General features: G+C 43.0%; 1 protein-coding gene across 1 annotated transcript; it reads right to left on the bottom strand.

Annotated features, from left to right (window-relative positions):
- Nucleotides 1-12,424: 12,424 nt before the first annotated feature.
- On the bottom strand, nucleotides 12,425-25,908 carry hic2 (hypermethylated in cancer 2). The gene is made up of 2 exons (XM_056377413.1): nucleotides 25,665-25,908; nucleotides 12,425-15,228 (listed from the first exon to the last, which is right to left on the bottom strand). Exon 2 carries the CDS (start codon nucleotides 15,170-15,172, stop codon nucleotides 13,418-13,420), a length of 1,755 nt encoding a protein of 584 aa, XP_056233388.1. The 5' UTR covers nucleotides 15,173-15,228; nucleotides 25,665-25,908; the 3' UTR covers nucleotides 12,425-13,417.
- Nucleotides 25,909-26,234: the final 326 nt, after the last annotated feature.

Genomic DNA, 26,234 nt, shown 5'->3' with positions numbered 1-26,234 from the left:
TGTTTACACTTGCATGAGTAGTACATATTGTTGGGAGGGTCTGAGCAAATAGCCTAATCACTGTTCCTCCCTGGGGGTGAGGCTGCCACTGACCACCTTCCCATAATGCACTCTGGTGGCCTCAGGGCAAAGGGTGTAGCTGTGTGCTGCAAGGAATCTTTTCTCCTGCCCTGTAACAGAGCTCTTACCTTTCTTTTATTCCACCCTTCTTCTCTGTCCCTGCTCTTCCTCTGTGTTTGAACACAAAAGACAGCAGAGCAGCAAGAGGTTAAGACACAGCAGCAGAAACAATGAACCAAAAAAAAAAAAAAACACTGACTATATTGGATTATGGGGCAAGAGAGCAAAACAGAGACGCAACAAAAAAGGGAAAATAAGGAAAAAGAAGAAAGAAAGAGAAAGAGAAGCGGATCAAATTCTGTCCAATTACAGTAGGAGCTGAGGCGTAAAGAGAAATGGTTAGAGGAAGGAGGAGGTATTCTCACTTACTTAATGTAACTAGACAGAGAGGAGAGGAGAGGAGAGGAGAGGAGAGGAGAGGAGAGGAGAGGAGAGGAGAGGAGAGGAGAGGAAAGGAGAGAAATCTATAAAGGACACAAGGAAGGGAACGAACGCCATATACAGACATTTAATAAAAGGTTTAAAGGTTAAAATATACTTGTACACACATATAAAGTCCTTATACTGTAAGTGTTTATGAATGTACAGCATTGTTAGCTATTATAACTTCTCCTATATTGTATATTTTTAGGCTATATACAAGGACTTAAATAAACACAGAAAACGAAAGATTTATTAATATTATAGTATTTATCTATCTGCTCTGTTTGTGAGAACAATATTAATGAACTATTAATTAATTGAATATTATAAAAGAAAGAAAACAATAGTAATTTAATATAATATTGCTATTTTAACACACCTGCAACATTAATTCGGTTCCATCTAATTGGTAACTAACAAAAATGAGAGCAGACAAAATTCCTCATGTAATGCCTCCAGACGAGCAGCAGCAAAGTGGGCTGTTTCCCCTTTTATGCCTCAATATGCTTATTACTTCAAAACCCATATAACAGCTTTCTATAGAGTATGCCTTTACTCCACATCATCTGAGGCTTTAATGAGGACCAAAAAGGAAAGAAGAGGGATCTCTGTGAAACTGAGACGTGCGTCCCTTCACAGCGTCACTGCTTGATCTTCTAACGGAGCCAGATCTTCCACGGCTCTTTCATGCCATCATCGTTACTCCTTTTACAAAATGTCCAACCCTGAAATGAGATGTTTTCTGATTTTTTTTTTTTTTTACCCACATGCACTGCTTTGATTTCTCTGTAGGGTTTGAAAAGACTGGTAATTGGAGCATAAGGGAAGCATTTAAACTGACATCAAAGAGAGTAATATGTCCTACTTCTTTTCACGAAATCTTATTGCAAATGCACACGTCTGTTTTTCTGCCGTTTGGTTTAATGACATTTTTGACACTGTGAAACATAGAGGCATGTAATAAATGTGTCACAGTCTTGTTATTAAATGAACATTTATGTTTCGGCAGCGGCAAGTAATTTAATTGCTGTTTTCCACACAAGATTATCTGTGTGATTGCGCATGTGTGTGTTACAGCGTGTTTGTATGCACACTCTGATTAACATTCAAAGTCAGCCAGTGAATGATAAATTAGGAGCAAGTTTTAATTCACTCACCACTAAAGGGAATTACAATCAAAATAAAACATGCACACACCCACACAAACACACACATGCATACACAGAAAGAGAGAGAGTGAGAGAAAGAGAGAGAGAGAGAGAGAGAGAGAGAAAGAGAGAAAGATAACCAAATTAGTACAAAGGGGAGGAGATTAGAGAGCAAATGAGTTTACCCATACGCCATGACGCTGATTACTCTTTGAGACAAATATCTTTCCCATCATGATTTTCTCCTTCTCCCTCTCCCACTGTTTACGACTTGATTGTGCTTTATGTCTCATTACGGAGTGCAAATGAATGAGGAACAGTGGCAAACAGTGGATGACCTCATATTTAGAGGACACTTTGTTCTGTGGAGGGAGCTGATGTTTGCCCTGAATGTGGCTTTAATGTGAGACTCCTCTGAAGTGAATGAAGCGCAGCTGCAGTTAACAAATGTTTTCTTTATCAATTCATCCGTTGGTTTTGTTTCATCTGATTAAACGTCTGGGTGATTAAATGTCAGAAACATTAATGAAAATAAAAAAAATGCCCATCACAATATATCAGAGCCCAAGGTGACGCCTTCAAATGACTTGTTTTGTCCAATCAACAAAATCCAAACATATTTAATTTACAAGTAAACTCACATTTGACAAACTGGAGCCATGATGAATGTCCGTGTTTGATTAATGGTAGAAACATTAACAATGTTCATAATTGAGTAGTAATTATCAACATTGCTGTATGAATTAGTTTTTGTAGCGTTGACTAATCAATTCATCATCTTCCCTTTTGACCTTGGAAACAGCAGTCAACAAAACCATCTAACATCAAAGCCATTCAGTAGATATGCCAGAGCTTTTGATCCAATCACATTGTCTTCATCAGAAAATGGAGTCTGTCCGCTTGTTATGGAAATGTAGCCGGTAGGTAGTGTTTTGTTTTGTTTTTCTAAGTGTATTTAGTGTTGTTTATTTCTATGACCCATTAACGTTGATACATAGACTGTATGCAGGTATTTGAGTCTCTCGTGACTCTTTCATGTTATATTCCTGTACCTTCACCAAACTAGATGGGAAGGTCAACAACACTGTTCTTGAAGGGTTGTGTTGAAGTGTTAAAAAGTTCAGTCAGCCGAGAATGAGCTTTGAAATGCAACTTTTAAGCAAAGAAGAATGAGGGGGTCCTTAAAAAATTTAAATGTAAACATCTGCATTTCCATGACAACTGGGCAGACTCCATCTGCTGATGAAGATCATGTGATATGATCACACTAGGCTGGAGCTTATGTGCTGGGGAGAACAGCTGGCAGTTTTCAAAATGGTACCGAGGCTTCATAGACGTGAATTAGGATTTAATCGCAGGCAATAGAAAAGACCATAGATTTGTTTCAACCTAGGTGTTAAGATTAACTTATATGTCCTTGGAGCAGCAGGAAAAGTTTACTGAATGCCACTCCTCATAAAATAAAGAAACTGCCATTCTGAGTGGACAAAAGCCAAAAACAGAGACTGTACCACGAAGCAGGTCAGCCAGTCTCTAATTCTTATTTAGCTCTGAAAATGGGATAATGATGATAATGAGTATGATTACCAAAATGGACGTCTTGGAGCACAATAATCTAAACTGTCCATCACAAAGAGGAAAAAAGGATCTGTGCATTTTTTTGTGTGTGCCTGTGTGTTACAGCTTACAGTACTACTCTGTAAATGAACTGGCATTAGCATGCTCTGAAAGGAGCAGAGCCGGGGTTGAAGGGAGCAGGTGAAAATCTCACTTTGAATCATTTCCCCTCCCGGTCCCGGCCATTGTTCCTGTCCTCACACATGGCAGAGGCAGAAAGAAAGGATCCTATTATTCCGGCCCAAGCCTGTTCTCCTCGTTTATCGTTTAAAGAGGGGGAAGAGAGGGGGAATATTCTGATGGAAAGCAGGGCCTCTGTGGCAGCCGAGCAGTTGTGTGCCAGCTGAAAAGACTCCGCGGGCTGAAGCTGCGGCGGTGCCCACCACCTGCCGAGTTCTTTCTCCTTCATCTCTCCCTTCTCTCTCTGCTCTCTTTCTCTGCCTTTCACCGTCAAGCGCTCGGTGACTCAGCAGTCCAGGTTCAATTCAGGAAGAGGCCTCATGAAATAAAGAAAAAAAAAAAAAAAGAAGGGTACAAAAAGAGAGTGAAAAGATTAATTTCTTGAGTGGGGGAGTGAAAGGCGGTGAAAGAAGCAGGCAGATACATAGGTACTGTATTTTGTTTTGCATCGAAAGAGAGGCCTAAGTTGCACCTGGCCCTGGATTTTGAAGTGATTTTCAAGGGTGTTGAAGAAGGACAAAGTTTATCTAACTGTCCTCCAGAAATTCACACAGATTCTAGTTTGTATATCTCATGCAGTGCACACAGTCTGTGCCTTTCTTGGCCTTGTGTTCTTGCCATACTTGCAACACAGGCCTTGGACATCCTCCCCATGCTCCATAAACAGACCCACTGAATTTAAGATCAGGTATTGATGCTCAGAGTGTACTCAGCTGCCATCAATACTGATGGGTTATTGATGAAGGAGTGAGTGAATCCTTGTACTGCACCATCATGAGACAGTACTGTCAGGGAAACATCTGTGTGTGTGTGTGTGTGTGTGTGTGTGTGTGTGTGTGTGTGTGTGTGTGTGTGTGTATGTTGAAATAATGAGATAGGGCTAAAGGAAGGTGTTGTCATATATACGTGTGCACATTCACAGAGCAAAAATCAATGAAATCCCACACAAATGGAGATATATACCTTGCCTGCAGCGTTGCACTTTTGTGCCAAGACACGTGTCTTCCCAGTGGGACGGGATCCACTGCACTCTTCCCCAAGGAAGAAGGGGAAGGAGGGGGGCACGGTTAACTACATGGATAGAGGGAACAGCCCCACAGGCAGAGGCAGGAAGATGAAAAGATGCAGCTATGAAGAAGAGATGAAGTGTTGGAACCTGGGATGAACAGGACAGATTTTGTATCAGAGGCAAAAGCAGCAGTGAATCAACATTTCCCCTGGATCTCTCCACTGCTCTTCCAGGAGCAGCATCTCATAACGCCTGTACAGACAATCTGGGGCTCTGAGGCATTAATTCAACACATTGTTAATAATTGATGTGCATCAAAACATTGAAGAAATATGCACACATGATCAGAATGTATAAATTCAACTTGTGGGTGATCCACTATCTCTCAAGAGGGGTCTGATTTGTAGGCAACTCAACAACCAATCAAACAATATATTTCCTCAAGCTTTACAGCAACTTCTGACCAATAGCAGCTTATCTGCATTCATTTTCTGCATGCATAGTTATCACTGCCAATAAACGTTTCTTTAACTTCTACTTTTACATTATGCTCAGCCCGATCGCAGAGCTGGTGAAACTTTTACACAGCAAAGACGGTGAAGCTGAACATGTCTCTCAAACCTCTAGTGTGTCAGGTTTTATAAAATCATGCTGCTTTGCCAAGCATTTCTCAGACCCACAGAACATGAATATTTCACTCGGTGCAGGCATCATACAGCTTCAGTGACGCACCAGAATAAGCTGAGTATGTGATAATGCCAGAAACAGTATAGAGAAACATGTATTTTTGAAAACTTCTGAGAAATTTAAGGAGCTTTTTCAGGGATGTGTGTCTGCGTCGCAAATATAAAGTTAGCAGCCGGTTAGTTTAGTTTTGTACAAAGACTGGAAATGTGGGGAAACAGTTCAACAAAATCCAGCTATCCGCACCTCCAACACTCACTAATTAACAAGTTGAATCTCTTTTTTTTATTGACAAGTTGTGGTTTTACGCGGTTTATGTGCTAGACTATTCCAATCTACCCAGCTGCTGGCTATAGCATTATTTTTAGTCTACACACATGAGAGTGGTATCGATCCTCCCATATAACTTTATATATATAAACATATTTCTGAAAATATCAACGACTTTCTCACACAGAGGTTCAAGTATAGACAGTGACCAAGGAAAGATAGACCCCTGCTAAATATCAGCACGGAGACAGGAGGGTCATCTGTCACTGGAGATAAAGAAGGGTGTGTGTGTGTGTGTGTGCGTGTGTGTGTATACCACTTAAAACAGACGCTGTCCATCTCCCTCGCCCACCATGGGCAGGCCAGGCATCAACTCATCCACATTCCTCAGATTATAGAGGGCCATCCCAGACGAGCAGAGGCAAGCCTGGACCCAACCTGGGCAGACCCTGGTAAATTCCACTCATGCTCACAGACCCAGTGGGATAAGAAATCTGGGGAGAAGTGGGGGCATTTATTTTTTAGGAGTTTCTCTCTTTGCTCTGCAACTGACAAAAATCGAAAGCAGCATTTGTATCTGCTGAGCTGTGTGCTTCGTGTACTCGAGGAGTGCAGGGCAGCTCTCAATGTGAATGACCCCTGGCAGGCACTCCAGGTCTTTTCTGTGGGTAATGTCCACCCTGTACCCACCCACCCCCCCTGCTTTCACTATTGTGTTTGCTTGGCGCTGATGTTCGGGGAGAGAGGGGCTCGGAATGGGGGAGGGCAGGGTAGGGCTATCGACACCAGGGCCATTGTTTCTCAGCGACCCCCCATTCAGGGTCATTTAGCATGTGACACCTCCAGGGGCACAGTGCATTACTAATGGCACAGAAGAGCAATAAACGTGCCAGCTCCCTACTCTCTGACCTGAGCCAGGATGATGTGAAATAAGGCAGGAGAGATAAGGGGAAAGGAAGAGGGGGGGTGGCAAAGGGAGAGAGAGAAGTTACAGACTCAAAATTAGGGACAAGAAAAGCAGAGGTGAGACATACTGGACGGATGGCAGTGAGAAACACCAATGTAAAGCAGACAGACACTGAGGGAGCTAATCTACATACCTGAGGAGGGCGTGTGCACGAGGCTTTGTGGCCTATGAGTTAAGCATGTGTATACTCTAAGTATTGGGCTGGCCAGCAGCCTGCAGCCATGGGCATTCCTGCCTGGGCATCAAAAGGAATGAGACAGAGACACTGGGGGGGGGGGACTGTAGATAGCCAGGAAAAGGCCTAGTGTTTACCACAGCACGGTCTGGCCTGAGTAGACGAGATAGAGATGATACTGTACTTGAAACCTGTAACAATACAGAAAGAGGAAGCATATCATGCACAGTTTTCATTGAGATTATTTGACACTTTATTCCATCCAACAGGAATGGTTCAAAATAAGACTTTTTCAGTGTTTGTGACTGATAAAAAATCAACTGAGATAGTAAAAACTGTTAATCCGAAAAGTAGTTGGATACTAGTAGAGTACTAATTAGCAGGATCTCAGTCATAATTAAGGTTTTTAGGCAAGTTTTAGCCCAGCTTCATAAAAAAGCAAGAGATCTGAGAATCATGACAACACATGCCATGACTGATGCAAACTGCACGAGGCAGAAATAACTGAAATGAGACAAGGAGCATGCGACCAGTGAGCTGGGGGACATGATTCATTAGGTATTTCCTTTGAACTTACACCAACGCAGCGACAGAATCAGACTTAGTCTCAAGAGAAGGACACAAAACTAAGAAAAGTCAAAGACAGTTTTGGTTTTCAATCAAGCTTTTAATGAAAAGATCATAAAATAACAGTTTATTTTTCCTCACTGCTGTACATTAAGACTGCAAGGTTGTGAGTGCTGAGGTCAGCTGTATTACACTTTTATGACACTTTGAGTTTTGCGAGCCCCACCGCTATGCACGGCGGTGGCTCTGACCTGAATACGAGCTCTCTGAGGAGTGGAGATAAAGAGAGACAGAGAGAGAGCTCAGCCTGGGTGCTGCCAAAAGCCAGAAAAAAAAGGGGGTCACCAAATCCCACCTTAAAATACTTGTGTGTGAGCGAGCATGTTAGGTTGTGTTTGACGTCTAGACGACTGCATCTGTGTTTGCATGACTGGAGGTGTATGCGCATGCATGCCAGCAAGAGTGCACCTGGGTGTGTACACCTTTGCATATGAAGTGTGTTTGCCAAGGGGAGGGGGGGAGGGGGGGGTTCTCTGCATTTAATTATTCAACAGCAAAGACCCTATATGTCCATTGCAGAGCCTCTCAGCCCACAGATCCTGATACATTATTGAGAGGATGTTCCTGAAGAAAATGGACCAGAGAGGAAGCCTGATACACCCACTTCATGGGCACCTCCACTAATCAACTCTTCAAGCACTATTTTTTAGCAGCTAATCATGTCTTTCCATTAATGTAGTGCACATCAAGGTGACACTGTGCCTTTATATATTTATAAACAGATGTAAATAAAAGGTTATGTATGAAAATATGCTGCTACAAATTCAGAAAAGGATATTTTGGTTACAGATGGACGGCAAAAAAAAAAAAGAAAATATATAATAATATATAAATAGTGAGATTTAATGTAATGGCAAAATAGCACATTTCTGTAAACACTGAAAGTTTTGAGGTAATTTGGTGTTTTTTGTTCTAGTTACTACTGCACAACATCACTGGAGGCACAGTAAATACTGATGTGAAATATAAAATGCAGCAGGGCGGAGGATACAGTCGCCTGCGCAGTAACAGAGATTACAGAGGGTCAAAGGGCTGGAGCAGGGGGTCAGGTGTATCCGAGATAAAGCAAGGGACAGTAAAGCTTAGACAAGTTTTAATGGCACTGGAGGCCATATTAAAACTGGCTTTGGTTTAGTCTGCCGAGGTAAGAAGGAGCATCTCCATAATAACTGGACAGACCAGCCCCTCTACTATGCAAACGCCTGGAGAGGATGGTAGTAGTAACAACTGCACACGGTGTAACAACAATAATGCCAAGAAATGGGATGGACACTTGAATGCTTAGAGCCGAGTACAGTCTCTCGGTTGAGTTTCCTGCTTTTTATATTCATTTTTAAAGCTTTTGTAACACTGCATAATGATATGATACTTCAACAAACACACAGCAACAATGATGAGGTAAGAAGAGAAAGACAAAGAGTAAACCGTCAGGTAAATGGGAACTGATATGAGAGCGTCCGGGTCTTCCCAGAGGCTTTGAAAAACATACAAAGTGCACTTAGTAAAGCTATCTCACCCAAGGTTTCTAAAATCCTCCAATGTGGAACTAACGGACACTAAAAACAGAAAACATCATGTAAAAAGAGGTGGAAGAAGTGGCGAGTGGTTTAAGACAAGGATAGTAACAATAGTCACGAGGAGAACACTACCGTTCAGAGGAGAGACGTGTCGATTATGTGCATGTTTCTGCTGTGTGAATGTTTGTTATTTTCAATGGCTGCAGCATTGGCAACACCCAGGGAGAGCGAGCTTGACAAAAGATACAGTAGCCTCCGCTCTGCACAGGCAGGTCACAGTGTCCTGCCTGTGTCCACAGACACACACAAGGGGTTAAAGTTCAGCTCCCCAGGTGTGCAGTCGTTCAGTGAGAACTCAAGAACACATGGGCACAAAATACCCATAGTGAATCACATGAAATAAAAATCCTACAGACTGTCAGGTATAACTGAGAAAGAAGATATTAAATGCCATAGACCATTTTCTTTGAGATGAAAAAAAAAAAAAAAAAAAAATTCAGTTCTCCCACAAAAAAGTAAACTTCACAGATTGTGGTTAATGGCTATGTATTGTGTCTCATTTTTGATTCTCAGCTTGAAATCCTTAAAACAAAACAAAACAAAACAAAAAATAGGGGGTCCTGCCTCCACCTCAGTCTCACACACTGAGCAAATTCTTTGCAGAGGTGAGGGCAGGACCAGAAATAAATACATTCATCACTGACAATAGACATTTGATAAAAAAAAAAAAAAAGAAAAGAAAAAAGAACACAGTCAATAAGTGTTTGCACCAACTTTGTATGAGGCCCAGCCAGCCAGAGGTTTGTGCTGCTTTTACCCACAGAACACAGGCAGCTAAAAAAATAAAAGTGTCAAAACATCATAAAAGCGACAATAACATTCACAGTTAAGACTACCAGATAAGCCTGTTTACATGCAGTGAACAAATCAAAGCTACATTCTCCAGATAGGTTTTCGAGAACCGCCAGCATAAGAGATGTACCATGTTAGTTAAAACCACCCAAATCATTCAAGCATCACCCACCCACTCCTACATATTAAGAGACCCAAGCAGCAGAGGTAGTCCTCAAGTGCATTTGGGTAAACACAGAGACACAACACTGAGCTAAAGACCCTGACTAACAATGCCTTTTGATTAATACGTCAAGGATGCACTGCGGACCCCCATCGTCTGCCGTCCCATCTGAAGACAGGCCAGAGGGCAGGGGGACTGGGGCGCAGGGTCACCCCAAAGCCAGCTGGCAGAGGAGGGAGGGGGAGGGTGGGGCGGGGTGGCCCCTAAAATCCACACACCCCTCTTCTACATTGAATATGCAGCAGTTCAACCCATGTTTGACGCTATGCTTTTGTTTTGGCAGCAACCTCTGTGGAAAAGCATCTCAAAAAAACAAAAAAAACAAACAAACACAAAACCACCTCTCTGACTGGCCGAGCCTCGACTGAGGTCTGTAAAACTGTAAGAGTTTATGTAAACAATGAGATAAATACATATGTTTCTTTTTAGAGCCACACATGGTTCCATAATCATTCAAATGTGCTTTGGTTTAAAAAATAGTTTGTGGATTTGGGTATGAGCTTTTTTTTTTTTTTTTTTCTTCTTAGTTCTTTGTACAACTTTGCAACTATTTCTGAACATACTGTATTACTAACTAAAATGTAGACTTGTTTCGAGCTGCCTCGCCTTTGTCAAGGCTCTTTGTGTTAGTTGAAAAAAGTACCCCCCTGTTTGTTTTAAATATGAAACTAGTGTTTTGCTTTTCCCATGATTAAAATACAGAGAAATCGATACAATACTATGTCTTACAAATGTAGCTGAGAGTCTGCATTCACAGATGCAGAACAATCCCTGAAGTATTTGAATAGTAGTAGTACTAGTAGTAGTAGTAGTAGTAGTAATAGTAGTAGTAGTAGTAGTAGTAGTAGTAGTATGGTCACAGTTTGGAGTTCGTAGTTTTTTTTCTTTCTTTGTTATGTCAAACAAGCAAGCATTCAAATGCAGCTGCAAAGTCTTCTGCAGAGATGGCTAGAGATCTTGTTGTACAAAAACACCTTTTGCATGACAGACATTATGCTGTACTGCAGTAAGTGCCGACAAGTACAATAACGTTTGAAGGCAATGCATTGTGGACTCCCTCTTAAGCTAGAAGAGGTCACAAGCAACAATGGATCAGGCGATAAATAACATGTTTGTGGTTGGGGGGGTGGGGAGTGTGAAAAAATTCATAGATGTACCATGCAATCACTAAAAAGCAACTGCTTCAAACAGCAAGACACCGACATCCAACATAACCAAGTAACAACTCTGGGAGTCCAGGACGCAGGTACCTTAAAACGGTAGTGATGTTTGTAACTGTAGCTGCATCCCTATGATAACAAACATTTCACAGACCATAACATGATGACGAAAAGAGGAATTAAAAAAAAAAAAATCAAGAAGACAGATAAACCAACATAATAGAGGAATGCCTATACCAAAAACTTGTAGTGAAGGTTCATGCTCCACAGTGTAACTGTTAAGAGTAGATACACTGGACAGGTTTCAGTGAAACCGACAGACAACAGAGGGGCGATTCCCAACCTATGGTTGCTTATGATGAGGTAAAGCTTTAGAGGTTAAAAATAATTTAAAAATCATTCTGTGATATAATGAAATACAATCAAGAACAAAAGGATGCTGCAGGAGACCGATGAGCTGTCCAGCTGTCCAGTGCATCTCTGCCTCTCCCTTCTTATTACAAGTTTTCACAAGTCTGGCTCAAAAAACTAACAAGCAACTTGAACTTCACATTAAAATTCTGATTATAATTCCTATCTTTTTTTTCTTTTTCTTTTTTTGGTCTGAACAGAACACATACAATGTCATCAAGTCCTGTTTTTAAAGTCAGGGAATATAAAGTGATAAGGACTCTGGAAAAAAACAAAAACAAAAAAACAAAAAAAAACATGTTCAGAGAACACATTTTCTAACTTTACCAGTTTGGTTAGGTGGTAAAGTTTACATTATACCGGCCCACCAATCAGCACAAGCTTTCCTTGCAAACCACAAGAACCTTCCTCAGTCTCAGAGTCATTGGCCAAAACTCCATCAAAAGAGTGGATTTCTTTGTCTGGACTTAGAATATAATTCATAATTTGTTTTATACAGCAAAAAGAAAATCAAAAGTGAAATAATTTAGTATGCTATATATCTTAAGTACATCTTTTTTAAAAACTTTGGTTATGAACTTGTCTAGCAATGTTTGTTAGTTAGCTCTGTTCTCCTCAACATTCATAAGATCTTTGGAACACTATACATCTAAACTAACTAACTAAACAACCACTATTTGCTCCAGGCAGAAGCTACAGTACACTTTGAGGTGGGGCCACACTGAGCAGGGCACCCGGAAAGCTATATTTGACAAGTACAAACAACAGCTAAAACAATATTAATGTGTAAAATCTATGAGCATTAAAAAAACCTGTGTTGAGAGATGGGCAGGTTAAAGCATTAGGTGAAAAGTTACCATAATCTACACACTTTTTACAATTAATTACATAGGAACTTTCAACTAATCAACATAGAGTTCATAAGAGTAATCAGAGGTAGCGAGGTCACAAGCCTATATAAATAGACTTTTCTTTTTTCTGAGGGGAGGAAAGCTATACAGACAAAAAAATAAACGTACCCACTGAACGTAATGTTCAGTCTAAAACACCCTCTTCTTACCACCCACCCCACCCCACCCCACATCCCTCCCCTCCACAAGAAAAATCCCAAGACCTTCCAGTTTAAACATTCACTGAAACATTACAAGTTCTTTAAGTAAAACAAGTACCTCAAGGGGTTCATCTTTCCAACCAGGAGTCATTCCTAGAAGCACTAGCAGGCAAAACCGAAAACAATGAAAATCCTCTCTCTATCACCATCACTGTGAACAGCTGCAGAGAGGACTTTTGAAAATTTTTTCGTCTGTAAAAACTAAAACTTATTCCAATGTCATCCCACCATGAACCTTCTTTCAGGACTTTCAGTTAAAGCATGGAGATGGTCCCAAACCCAGTTATCCCTCCTCTTACATACAGATCCCCATCACCAACGTAAAGGATATAAAGCTGTCAGGGTAAAAATAATCTTTTTGCTGAATTATTGCCAGTATTGTTTACACGGGTTTTTGGTCAAAATAGCACTGGAGTACGGAGTGGACTCTCAAGTTAATCTGTTTGAGGAACAATCAAACTCAAAGACTCAATGCTCAAAAAGTAGAAGAGAGGAAGGCTGCTGAGGGGTATGAGGTGAGGGGGGCTTGACATTATATTAGTACCCACATTCACATTTGACAGACTTGCAACGCAGACCAGAAGTCATGCCACTCCACACCATGGCTTCGTGACTTTGGAGAGTGACAGGAGTCAATTGTCCCTCTAGAACTCCTGAGAGGTGAGCAGACGATAGAAACGATGACACGATCCTTGCATCAACAAGATCCCACCGTCACCAAGAGCCCACTGTGGCAAACAGCAACATCATTCACTTAGCCAGGGCGTCGTAAACTGGAATTCATATGTAGAATGTCTGCATGTGAACGTGTTCGTGTGCGTTTCTTTGCTTTTGAGATGGAAAAAAAAAAAAAAGAAAAAAGAAAAAAAAAGGTAGAGAAAACTTTTTTTTCTATTCCCAGAGTTCTTTGGCTTGATGCATTTCTAAGAGGGCGAGGTGTGCATTCTCAGGTGACTGATGAGGTTGCGCTGCTGGGTAAACTTCCCCCCGCATAGCTGGCATTCGTACGGCTTCTCCCCAGAGTGAACACGCATGTGCTCTGTCAGACGGTACTGGCGTGTGAAGCGCATGCCACACTCTTCGCATGCAAACGGCTTGAGGCCAAGGTGGCTGCGCATATGGCGCGTCATGGTGCCCCTCTGGGTGAACATTTTGCCACAGATGTTGCAGGGGAAGGGCCTGGTCAGCCAGTGGCTCTTTTCATGTTGTCTCAGCGTGGCCGGGTCTTTGTAGCTCTTACTGCAGACTGTGCACTTGAATGGACGCGTTTCAGAGCCAAAGTTGGAGGGACCAACAGGGGCAGAGAGGTCCTCGGCCTCCTCCTCATCCTCCTCTTTCACAAAGGTCCCTCCCTCCTCTTTGATGTAGAGCTCGTCCTCAGTGTGCGTCTCCACGTGAGCGTTGAGCTGCTCAGAACTGGGGAAGCCCTTACCACAGGGAATGCACACATAGAGGTTGTCTCCGAATGCTGGCTCAAAACCTTCCTGCCTGTACACATAGTTGGCGCCTGCCGTCCCCCCTCCTCCACCCCCTGCACTCTCCCCATCACTTTGACCGCTCTCTTCACTGTGGTCCTGGCCGTTCTCTCCTCCTTCTTCCTCATCTTTACACTGGAAAGACTGATCAGAGGTGAAGCTGCTACCACTGCCCCCTCCAACCCCAGACGAGCGGCCATCTTTAGGACCCACAATCACACCATTAACCAGGGGCCTGTCATGATTTTCAGACTTCAACCCTGATGCCTCTCTCTTAGGCCATTCGTTCTTGCGAGCACCCTGCCGGGATTTCTTTTGGGGTGGGGGCCCATCTGGCTGGTTTTGGGTTTCCTCTGAGGTTTTAGAGGAAGAATTGAGCTCCACGGTTTCTGAGCCACAGGTGTCTACACCTGGTAGGGTGGTCGAGGAGTCGTCCAGTGAGGCACTGTTGGTTGTGGATACTGAGGCAGATTGAGGGGATTCTTGGGAGTTGCTGTGTGGGCTGAGGGCATCAGTGGCTGTGCCCGCAGAGGGAGGGCTCTTCTTGGACAGGTCTAGTCCAAGGTCTGGTTCCCCAGCACTTCCTCCACTGCTGAGGTTACCATTACTGCTCCCATTCCCCCCATTCCCATTCTTCCCAGAGCTGCCAACAAACATCTCATCATCTGAGAGTTTGTCCCGAAGGCCTTCATCTGGCTGTGGCTGGTCGGCATCGGAAGGGGTTGGAGGATAGTGGTTGTTGGGGCCAGCAGGGGTAGAAGAGGAAAGGCGCTGGTTGTTGAGGCGTAAGCGGCTAAGGGGACCTGGAGTGGAGGGTTTACCTGGCAGGGGTTTCCCACCACTGCGCTTGAGCTTCTTTCTGCACAGAGCAGCGAGGTCATGGAGCTGGAGGTAGCTGGCTGCGGTTAAGAGGGCACTGAAGTTCTGCTCACTGCTCTGGTCTGATGAGGACAGGAGCTTCCCAGTGTAGATGAAGTCCAGAACTTGTCTGAATACAGAGGGATTTACCATCTCTGTATCAAGGTTAATGAGGTTATCGTGGAGGACCAAAGATTTAAAGTAGATGCTGCTTGCGGCCAGGATGTTCTTGTGGGCACGGAAGAGCGCATTCTCCACCACGATGATAACGTCACACAGGAAGCCCTTGGCTCTCTGCTGGTTGAGTTGCAGCAGCAGGTGTTTGGCATGATTTGGCAGTTCCATTTCCACCTTCCTTCTTTCCTTCTCTCTCTCTCTTCCTACACGAGCACCACCTGAAGCTGAGAGAAAAAAAAAAAAGAAAAGGTCAGCGTTACATTGTAGACATGAAGAAGCATTAGATTGATTACTTGATCAATAACAGCTTGTTCAATACAATGTGTAAGCCAGAGTAAATAAATGACAGAAGAGTAGTGGTCTTTAACAGAGGACACTGAATGTTTCCACACTCAAGTTGGAAATGTACGAGAAAAAGTCAGAAAATGACGACCAAGGAACATGTACGAGTTTGACTGAGTTCAATGTAAAGGCATGGTAGAAAAACAGAGATAGGATTATTCAAAGTCAGTCATCAAGTTTGGTTTAGGTTTATTGCAGCCTTCAGTAGGATTAAAGTGTAATAGAGGTTTAAAATGCTTCCATGTCTGTCATATGTAACAATTCAAACTGCATGCGCCATGACTCCCAGTGTGAGGAAATCAATCTAAGCTTTTAGCTCTCTCAGGGAAATTAGGAAAACTGTTAGCACAGCGTGCCACATAATCACACGGCAGCTTAGAAACTGGACCCTTCCCTCCCTCTCGTCTTCCTTTTTAAACAAATTGCAACCCTACATGGATCAAGTTCTGATTGTGCACATTGCCACAGTTCTGGCACAAAAGCCGAAGGGGCGGAGAAGCACAAAGGGTAAAGTAACTACTTTTCTGGGATGCCTCCTCTCAGCTTCTCTTCCCTATCTCTGCGGAGTAACTCTAGTTTCGATGGGGTGCCCTCTTTGGAGACTCGGCTCACTTTAGTCTCCATTAGGTCACAGTAATGTCAGCCCTACCCCATTGTCTAGGGGTGGGGGGTCGGTGGCACAGCAGGGCCGGGGGGAGGGATTAGGTGACACCTGAGCAGGTAAACTACACAGGAGCAAGGGCAGAAGAGAGAGGGGGGGGGGGGGGGGGTGTGGCTCAAAGACAAGGACACTACCACCTGATCCGCCAGAGAGGCCCTCATTTATGGAATTAGGGCAGATGAATCTCATTTACTGTTAAACTACATGCTGATGAGCTGTTGCATACCACAGTGCTCCACTTCTAGTGTGACACTGTGAACACAAAGTTTGTTCAAGAAGTTTAATGCAATCAACGCAAAAAGCCAACCCACATCTCAAGTATGTTAGCAACAGTAATGTGGTTTAGTCGAGGCAGCACAGTTTGTCCCTGACTCATGTTGAAAATATTCTGAAAGGCCTGGGAATGCCGGGAAAATGGACACAAATCTTAATGCCCCTGATCAGAGCGGGGTATACCGTATTACAGGAGATTACACAGTAATACAGAGAAATGCTTATCTCAGGACATAAATACATATGAAAATGTGCCATTTCATCCCAGTGCCAACTTACTAGATTTACTGAAAAACAAAAATCATATTTCATAATATGCAGCGGGGAAGAAGGGAGTGGTTCCTCAACTGAACTGGAGTGAAAGAACCGGCAAGCCTGAAGGCAAAGATACAAAGCTGAGCGATGTTTATCAAAAACATCTCGGTAATAAAGGTTGATCTGAAAGCTGAAATCTGGTCAAAGTTCATTCTAAAAATCACAAAACCGAGGGTTGCTTGTACCATCCGTTTTCCTTTTGAATACCAAGATTAACTGCATAAAGATAAAGAATGTAGTTCAGCATCGCCATGTATTTAGTTTCATCAGTTCCTATGAACATTCAATTCAGCTTGTATAAAATTAGATTTAAGCAAGCTTTCGTTGGATCTGTATGCTCCACCATGCAATCTGAAACTTCCAGAACAATAATGACATGCTTAAAACAAAGCTTGGAAAATACTGGCCGAGGCCCTACGGTTAAGCTCCTCAATCACTACAGACTCTAATGAGAAACTGCAAACACCCAGTGAAGACGGTGACAATACAGGAAGGGAATTTGTTAGATTTGGGCGGTAAGAACAGCACATGGTTGGAAAATTTGTCTATTACAGGCAAGAGTGAACATTGGGACAGAACAACAAGGCGGAATTTGTAAGTTGGAGATGGTTGGCTGATGTATCAGACCAGCTCTGCTGAAACAGTCAGGCTAGCTGATACAATCAGCTGGAGTGATCATTACTCTCAGGTCCAGGCCTGGGCTTGCCTCCTCTGCTTTGACACTTCTACTCATGGTCTTCTTCCCCTCCCCCGTCTTTCCTCTGCTCCTCTCTCTCTCTCTCTCTCCCTCCCTCCCTCTTTTTCTCTCCTCACCAGCCTCTCAGCGGGCATGCAGACACATCCCAGGAACAGTTTGCCATCCCGAACGTGAATCATAATGTGCTATTCGGAAATACATAACCCAGACCCAGAGTGTGCTAAACGGGGCATATGGCACTCAACCCTGCAGGCAGGCAGTAAGGGAGAAGAGGGCTGCTGGAGAAAGAAGGGCCTCTGCTATGATGCCAGCCAGGAAGCCATATATCAGTCAAGTCTCTCTCTTAACGTACACACACACCTCTGCAGGCTTTATGGGGGGATTCAAGAGGCTTTTCCAGCAGGCCGACATAAAAGGGGGCTGGGCTCTGAGTAGAGAAGCCAGCTCAGGAGGGGAAGGAGAAAAAAAAAAAAAAAAAAAAAAAGAGCCATCCCCCACCCCCCTCCTTTTCTGCGTTCTCTCTCTCTCCTCCCCCCATCACCCACACAGCTACCCTCTCCCCCTGGCCCCTCCGGTGCTGTGCCGTGCCGGCTGGATTCCAGGGAGCTGCTAATGGATTACGGCTGATCTATATGCAGCTAGGGTGGGACACGTGTAGGCCCAGCTCCCCTTCCAATGGTGCTGCCCAGGAAAACAGGCTTAATACCACAGGGGACAGATAGGTCTGCACCATCATGGCAGCTCCATCTGTGAGTGTAGGGTGCTCTTTGCAGTTTGTAGAAACATTTCCAATATCATAATGAGGCTGTTATTCTTTTCCAGCATCACAGCCTTACTGTTATGGTGAAAAGGCAGGAATGGATGAACCATTAGAAAGACGATACTGCTAGAACAGCTAGAATGATGTTTCCAGTATGCAGGATGACTAGTTCATATGTATGTTATGTAGTTGGCGAGCAGCATTTCCAGCAGGATTGGATTCCAGTATTTTTAAGCCCTCGGCAAAGGCTGACAAGGAGATTGAGAGATGGCGAGATAGCTGGTCAGGAGGGCTGTGAGAAACAAGACTTGCTCAGACCAAATATGGCACCACATACCAACCAAAGCCAGCCATGGGCTTGGACTGCAGACCAGGGTAGATGTTGCCCTTCAAGCACAGCCACAGGATCAACTTACCTTGCCTGCAGTGTTAACCTTTTCAAAAACGGACTGTGGTTTAATGATAGAGGCCAACTGCATTTTAAAAACACAGCAACCTACTGTTTGGCCTGAACCTGGACTTGTTTCAGGAGGCTGCTGGTGAGGACATGAGCAGACAGGGATGTTTACAGGGACTTGACAGACATGATCAGGAAACGTATCCATGTGTTGATCCGGGACTGAAAACTAGTCAGTATCGAAGTGCCCCCAGCAGTGAATTAATGTTGGTCTCTCTCTACATTAAACTGGTTACACCAGAGATCTGGATGATCTGGCTTTACTTCATTTACTGCTGCCAGTCATTGCATCTTTTTTTCCCAAGGAGTTTATGGATTAAACAGCGAGCTAGTAAACCTTTCAGAGTCAGCGTTCATGCGGCGAAGGTGACTGAGAGAGCAGTGGGCTGTGGCACTAATCTCCTGAACAGAGGGTAGAGAGCCAGGAGAGAGGGCAGAGGTGAGGCAAAGTCCTGTGGCGCAATAACAAAACACACCCTACTACTGTGAAAGGTCATCTGCTAACAACCAATAGAAAACAAGACTGAGAAGGATTTTAGAAACATATTCAACCGAAGCTTTATTGCAGGGTGATCTTTTACACCATTTCCTTTAAACAATATACAGTAATGACTGTAAACCTGTGAGGATGGTCGCACTGAGCAGGAACGGACGGGGAGCTAGAGTTATATGTGCAGGTAAAGACTTTTGTAAGCACACAGAGAAAAGGAGCTAATCATGTACCCGAGCAAAAGGCCTCGATGTGTGTGCACACTCGCAGACAGTGCTCTTAAACACATGCACACAGCATACACACACACACACACACCCAGAGAGTATACTGGTGGGCAGAGGGAGTGGGGGAGGGGTTAGGGGGATGGTACAAAGCCAGTTTGAAATACAAACACTGAGCAACCACCTCTGAGCCATTTCAACATGGCTGACGCTGCTGCATGGGTAAGGTTGATCCAAGCAGGACTCATGGGTACTGCAATTATCTGAGTTTCAGTTCTCTCGTGAGCAAAAGGACGGCTCGCAGTACAATGAGGAGATTAGAGAGAACAGCTGTGCTTTTCAGCTACCCACTCTGTGTGTTCCTTTTCACCTGTGTAATATCTGCTGCGTCGGAGGAAACGGCATACACATCTCTCTAATGACTTCGACATGATTTTGGTTTTAAGAAATCAGGCAAAGGCAGCAAATTTGAGAATGCTGTAAAACAAGCAGGTAAATGCAGGTGGTCGGTGTATTAATGGTGGAGAATATTTTCCCCCCAGAGCATTTGGCTTCAGCAGGCTGCGCAGTGGGAGAGCAGACAATATTTTCTTACTGCGTGCATGTTTTACAAATAGTCTGCTGTTCGGCTGTGGAAAGCAGCTTACTTATCTCTTTTTTTAATCAGAGTTCGGATTGGTTACAAGGATGCACTTATACGAGTAATGATGTTTCCTTTCATCCTGCCACACTGCTGCCAAAGCGATACTTTCCCCATCTGAAGTCTTTGTCATGCACATGCACACAAGTAAAAGCCTTTTCAGAAAGCCTGTTAAGCGTACACATGGCAAAGAAATCAGGTTTCTCCAGCTGAAATCTAGCAGTTTTAACCAGGTTTGTCTTAATCCCTTACCTCATTTACAAGAAACCTGTTTTTTCTGTTTTCATGTTTAAGAAATCAGACTACTGCAAAAAGTTAACAAAACCTGGGTAAGTTATGCGCTTGTGATTGCACCAAGCATGAGCCAATATCTCTTAAAGAGAAATAAGTAATTTAACATAATCATAGTTTAATCCAAAAACTCAATATAGTCTTATTTATTTGCATTGAATTTAAAGTATGCCATTCAGTCTTGTATTGAATTTTCTCCAGTGATATATAGAGAGCAAGACTATTCAACCAGGTGTCATGTAGAGCAGAATATGGAGGGGTTTTTTTTGTTCCAACCAGAGACTGCAGAGGGTGAAATAATAAGTGAAATCACCTGCTGCGGTCTTGGCTTGGAATAAAAACCTGCCTACACTCGTGTCTCTGTGGCAAATGGCTGAATAGTTCTGATGCAGACCATCTGCTGGAATTCTGGAGGCTGATCCAATTCTAGTTATAATCTCGTCAGAAAAGCTGCAGGAGAGACGTCCTGCTGTACAAAAGCTCAAAAACATTTGGACATGAGGTAAAGGCTGATCTTTCCTTTCTTAGAGACATGGATTTCTGCAGCATTGTTGGATATAAATGCTAGTGAACAGGTGCATGACCCTCGTGCTGCACGGCTGAAGGGGGAAGTACATGAATTACAGTATCCCCGCAGCAGTCTGGGTAGAACCCTTCCAATTAAGACTAATTTTCTGTCAGGCAGTTCAGCCATGTTGCAGACAAACAAGTCCTGCCCAGGGTGCAATGGAATGAAAAGAGCCCCATCCATTTCATCACAGGAGGGGGTCAATGGTTGCTGTGTACCCCACATGTGCCAGTGCTATGAAGCAAGGGAAGAAAAGGCAAGACTCTCTCTCACACATACGCACAAGCATGTGAAATCTCTTACACGTGCACAACTCAACCTGTAATCAAACCCATGGCTGTAATTCTGTGTGAAAAAAACATTCCTGTCTAAATAACACCTTTTTTCATTTCAGGTTTTTCTTGCACCCGGGCATTAACACCAGTGAAATGAAGGAAAAAGATTTTTTCTGAAGATTTTTTCTCAAGTGAGAAAAGTAGTAGTGTGAGACTTAACCTTTTTTTTTTTTCCCCCTACATCACAACTTAACAACAGGTCATGAATGAATGTGTTCTGTGGTGTGCATGTCAGCCACAGGTAATACTAGACACTAAAGCCACAACCAAGTCTAGAGGGAGTAACAGGTATACAAGTATACTCTGTCCCACATGCAAAAATAGCACACACACCCAAAACTCTCCCAAACCCCCCCCCCCCCCCCCCATTCATATTTATTGTTGTGACTGTGTTGGATACAGTTGCTTAAACTGGGCCTCATTTAATTCAAGTCAAAATGATTTAATCAGCATGGGGCATTTCATGTCATGATTAAAAAGGTACGATAAACCATTAAAACATCACATTACAAAGATGGACAGGACAGAATACCAGATTTAAGGGCAGCTGATTGATGGGAATATTTTTGCTATGAACATACAGGAAGAGATCAGCCAGTCATTTGTAAGAAGCTACAAAAACAGTGCTGGAAGCCATATGTCTAGTCCTGTATTTTTCCTTATATTTACAGTGGCTACACAGACTTTTTGATTGTTATTGAACAATCTAAAAATACATTTTCACTTTGTCATTATGTTAAAGACTGATTTAATCAATTTCAATTACATCTTTAACGCAATAAAGGTTTCAAATTGTGGGTCTGAATAATACTTTCCTTTGCAACTGCATCTGCCAAGAACCAGGAAGCAGCAACACAATGGGACCAGGTGGAATTCAATGCACAGTATACACGGCTTATCTTATGTATTTCCTGGTTTGACAGAATTTGAATGAGTCTAAAAATTAAATGTTTAAACTCCTCATATCTCCTCAATCATTTCAAATTCCTTATTGAATATATTCCACTTTAGCAAAAGGTTACAGACATGATTTATTTTTTTAAATAATAGCACATAAAACAAACAACAAAAAGTTGCATGTTGCAAAAAGAAAAGCATGTTTGGACCCTTCTCAAAAATAACAAAGAGTTACTATGCTATTCTCTCTTTCTTTCTCGCTGCCATGGGTTTCTGTGTGCATCTCTGTGTCGTCTATGCTGCATTGTATTTTGTGGCTCAGTTGCTGCATCCAAAATGCCCCCTGGAGAAATTAAATAAAGACTGAAATGAACACAGACTTTCACTGAGGCTGCCAGCAATACTGGTTTGCAACCGACACCCACACGCACTGAATCCAACTGTCTATCCTCACCGAAAGTGAAGTAATCAACCGCCTCACTAACAAGCGAACATTTGATGTGATAAACTGGCCTCTGTCTTAAGAGAATGAACTTTGTTGATGAGATAAAAACCCCACATAAAAAGCAGCAGACCCACATGACCTGGTGCCTAATGCTTAGGTTAAGGACAGAGGGCATGTTGGGTAAGGAGAGATCCTGTATGGTCCAATGTTTTAGAGAGCTGCCACCCCCTCCTCTTCCTCCTCCTACTCCTCCTCCAGCCTTTACACACTGCATAACCTTCTGGCTATCAGCACTACATTCCACAGACTGTTTCTTCTTCTCAAAGACAACAACAACCCTGCCCTGAGGTGTTTTAGCCACTGAACGAACAAAACTGCCCTCGAACAGGCAGCACAGAGCAGAACAGACAGATCGGTATAGATACAACAGCCCATCACAATCTATAAGTCCTCGTCCAACATGTCAGCAGAACATATAGCCTAAGTAACCTTCTTACTGCAATGCGCTGCCCACACACGCCACTGTAAGCCATGATCACAATGTACACAGGATACTGTGTGTATACTGGGAAGGGACAAGAAGGGTGAGGCAAGACCAACCGGCCGATCATGAGGATCATGATGCGCACACACACACGCGCGCGCACACGCGCACACACACACACACACACACACACACACACACACGCCTCAAATTACCCTCCTGGCTTTGTAATCCATAGTAATCAATGAAACCAGTCACACTGATCAGTTGACTTGCCTAAATTAACTTGTTTGACACTTATTACTAGGTATAATGTATATTTCACAACATATACAACATGCAGATGGTTAGGCTTGGCAACAAAATCACTTTATTACACTTTTTGGTTAATGTTTCCCTCTCATTTCTGTTAGGCGTTTTGGTAGAGATACCAGCTTACTATACATCTGCCTCTTAGTCTAAAGGAGTGGTCAATTGAAATAAAACAGTGTGCTCAGTTCATCATTTCTGCATACCTGTATAAGTTTGTATGGGACACTGTCTTCAAAATAATGGGATCACATGAACTACACACTGAGTACTGCCAGTCTTCAGAGCTTATTAACTATTACAGATGCAGCATTGTCACCACACTTAAGGCAGTTCAGCCAGGAGCTTTGTTCCAGCTTTACAAGCCTCATCAAATTAGATTATGTACATGAAGTGTAAAATGTGTTTAGATATTCCCCGTCACCAACGCAGTTGAAGAGTTGAGCTAATTGTTTGGCCAGATTTTAGGCTGGCAGAGCGCAACTGCACACTTTGACTACACTTCTGGGTGGGTGTAACCTGCCCAAATATAATCTTATAATCTTCATATTATAGGCTACAGCACCATTCAGCCCTGAAAAGGATAAGAGGTTGTGAAAATAGATGGCTTTAACTTCATGTTGCGCTAAATATGTGACAAAACCCAAAGACAAGACTCTAGAAATGTCTCAGCTTTGAAAAACAACAGAGAAACTTTGCATTTGTCAAAACTCCTGACAAACAGTCTACTTTAAAATGAGTTGATGCAAACAACTGCCCTGGATGTAATCAGTCTGAAGAATGAAAAAAACTGTTAACTTTGTGTGATTAGGCAACAAACAAGGCTATGCAAAACCATTTTGTCACGCATGACGGGAACAAAAACAGGAAAAACGTTGTGGCTAACCAACTTCAAACCCACATTTTATAGACAAACCTAACTGGTGCTGAACGAGTGAGGATCTCTGGCTTCTGCTGGCACAACACGTTTTACTCAAGCATCCAGTGTGACACAGTTCATACAAAAACTGGAATAATTACCATTTCTATACTGTCCCACACATTGTTAGCAATGCATAACAGGTACCCCATTTCCATGAACCCCAATACAACAGAATTCCATCTTGTGTCATGTCTCCCAGTTGACATGAAGTAATGTAAAACAGACCTGCACTGGAACTGGAAATGTTTTAACAACTAAAATTTTGGTTATACAAAAACAGCAGCCAGTCAGAGGACGCCACATTACTGACATTCCTGCACCTTATTATCTCCATGCCCCTTGGTACTTTAACAACTCTAATCACCTGAGAAGCCAAGCTGCCTTCACACCTGAGCACATACATTGTTTTAACAGCTACCAAGTGATTGGGGAGGTTGGCCTGAGTTTGATAATCAAATATTCAACATTCAAATGTGAGTCTTTTTTGACTTTATCATAACGATAACTTACATGTGGAAAATTAACATCATGCAACACTGTTTCTATAAAAGCACAGCTAGGTTTGTGTCACGGAGTAACGTTACACCCACACTGTAGCTGATCACAAAGATGGTCGATGTACAGCAGTAGCCCACCTATAGGCTATAAAGACATACACAATCCCCTGCATCCACAGGATTCACGTTTACAAGACAACGTTTTAAACCACGGGGTATATCTGCATACATTGGTATACACTGCCTTGGTATATTAACAAATCAATCCTGTTAAATTATTTTTTTTAAGTAGCCCTCCCTAAGACCAAGGTGGCTTAACCTACATATAAACAATGCAGATTACACTATGGGTATCGGCTGTAACATCTCTATGATTATCAGATAGATTGCGCAACATACCATGCGTAAAATCCACAGGATCAGTCCGGATTCATTTAACACATAAGTGCAATTTACTGCTATTTGAGGGGGTGGGGGGGAGTCAGCGTCATCATAAGGCTACATGACAGGGATCAATTTAAATGCAACCATCGCCTCATTACCTTACATGTTTGCAAACAATTCATTGAACTCACGGGATTATAAAACGGAGAAAACGAGGTAAAGTGTGGAAACATTTCAGCGTTTCTTTGAAGCGCTGCGACGAGACGTTAGTGGGTCCTTTCTGTCGCCTACTGTGCTCTGCCAGCCTGGTAATTATTTGGTACACACTCGTCCCGTGAGGTATCTCCTATTAGCCCACGACGCCGAAATAAACGCCACAACATTTGCAAGCACATTTATTTGACGGTTTCGAACACGGAGCAGCGATAACCTCGAGCAAAAATAAGGTGAGATCCCCTCGGCTTGCCAAGCAGATTGGTAGAGCCAGAATAGGCACCAGCGGAGCCCCTTTTTGTTGGCACGCCGTGGAAAAAACACCACCGTAACGGCGAAAAGCCTTGCGATCCTTGCAGCAGCTGGGAGAAAACCGATCCGATCGAAACGGACATAAAAGCAGCTCCGTGGTGCATTCACAATCCAACTCAAAGAGAAATAATTTCTGTTAAATACCTTATTACATCGGTAGGATCGTTCTCAAGCGTTCTTTAGCCTACCATCCTCTTGCTCATCTCACAGCCTTCGGGACGCCATGTTGCAAGCTTATGACGTTAGGCTTCCTCACCCCTGACCCACATTTGAATAGAAACCAGCCCAGAGTGCAGCAGAGAAAACATCCCACTGTGGGAGGGTTTGGCCACTTTCTCAGCCCAGGACCCCTGGCAACTTTACCTGCAAGATGGCAGAGGGAGGAAGAAAGACAGAGGGTGGAAGAGGGGGGGGGGGGAGTTAATGCTGTGTTTTAAACTGTGGTTTAGACATTATTCTCCCAGCAGCACGACTCAGCCATGCATGGTCCTAGATACTATACTGCTGAATGCAGGTCTGCGCTGCACAAATGTCTGACTGATGAGTGATTTTGTGTAATGTTTAGGCCTGTTCCTCCAATTAAAAAAAAAAAAAAAAGAATAATTAAACAATACATATGTTGTATGAGAGGGTGTGACAGAAACTCGCAGTTTCGCCTGTAATAAATAAACAAGTGTTGGGCTGGTATTGAAATAAAGTGGTAGCGTTTATGTT

Source organism: Seriola aureovittata, chromosome 5 (assembly GCF_021018895.1).
Source record: "Seriola aureovittata isolate HTS-2021-v1 ecotype China chromosome 5, ASM2101889v1, whole genome shotgun sequence".
Lineage (NCBI taxonomy): Eukaryota > Metazoa > Chordata > Actinopteri > Carangiformes > Carangidae > Seriola > Seriola aureovittata.
This window is presented reverse-complemented; position numbering and strand designations above follow the sequence as displayed.

Excerpts from the sequence above, each read along its gene's own strand:
- hic2 (XM_056377413.1), bottom strand. The coding sequence starts at position 15,172 with ATGGAACTGCCAAATCATGCCAAACACCTGCTGCTGCAACTCAACCAG.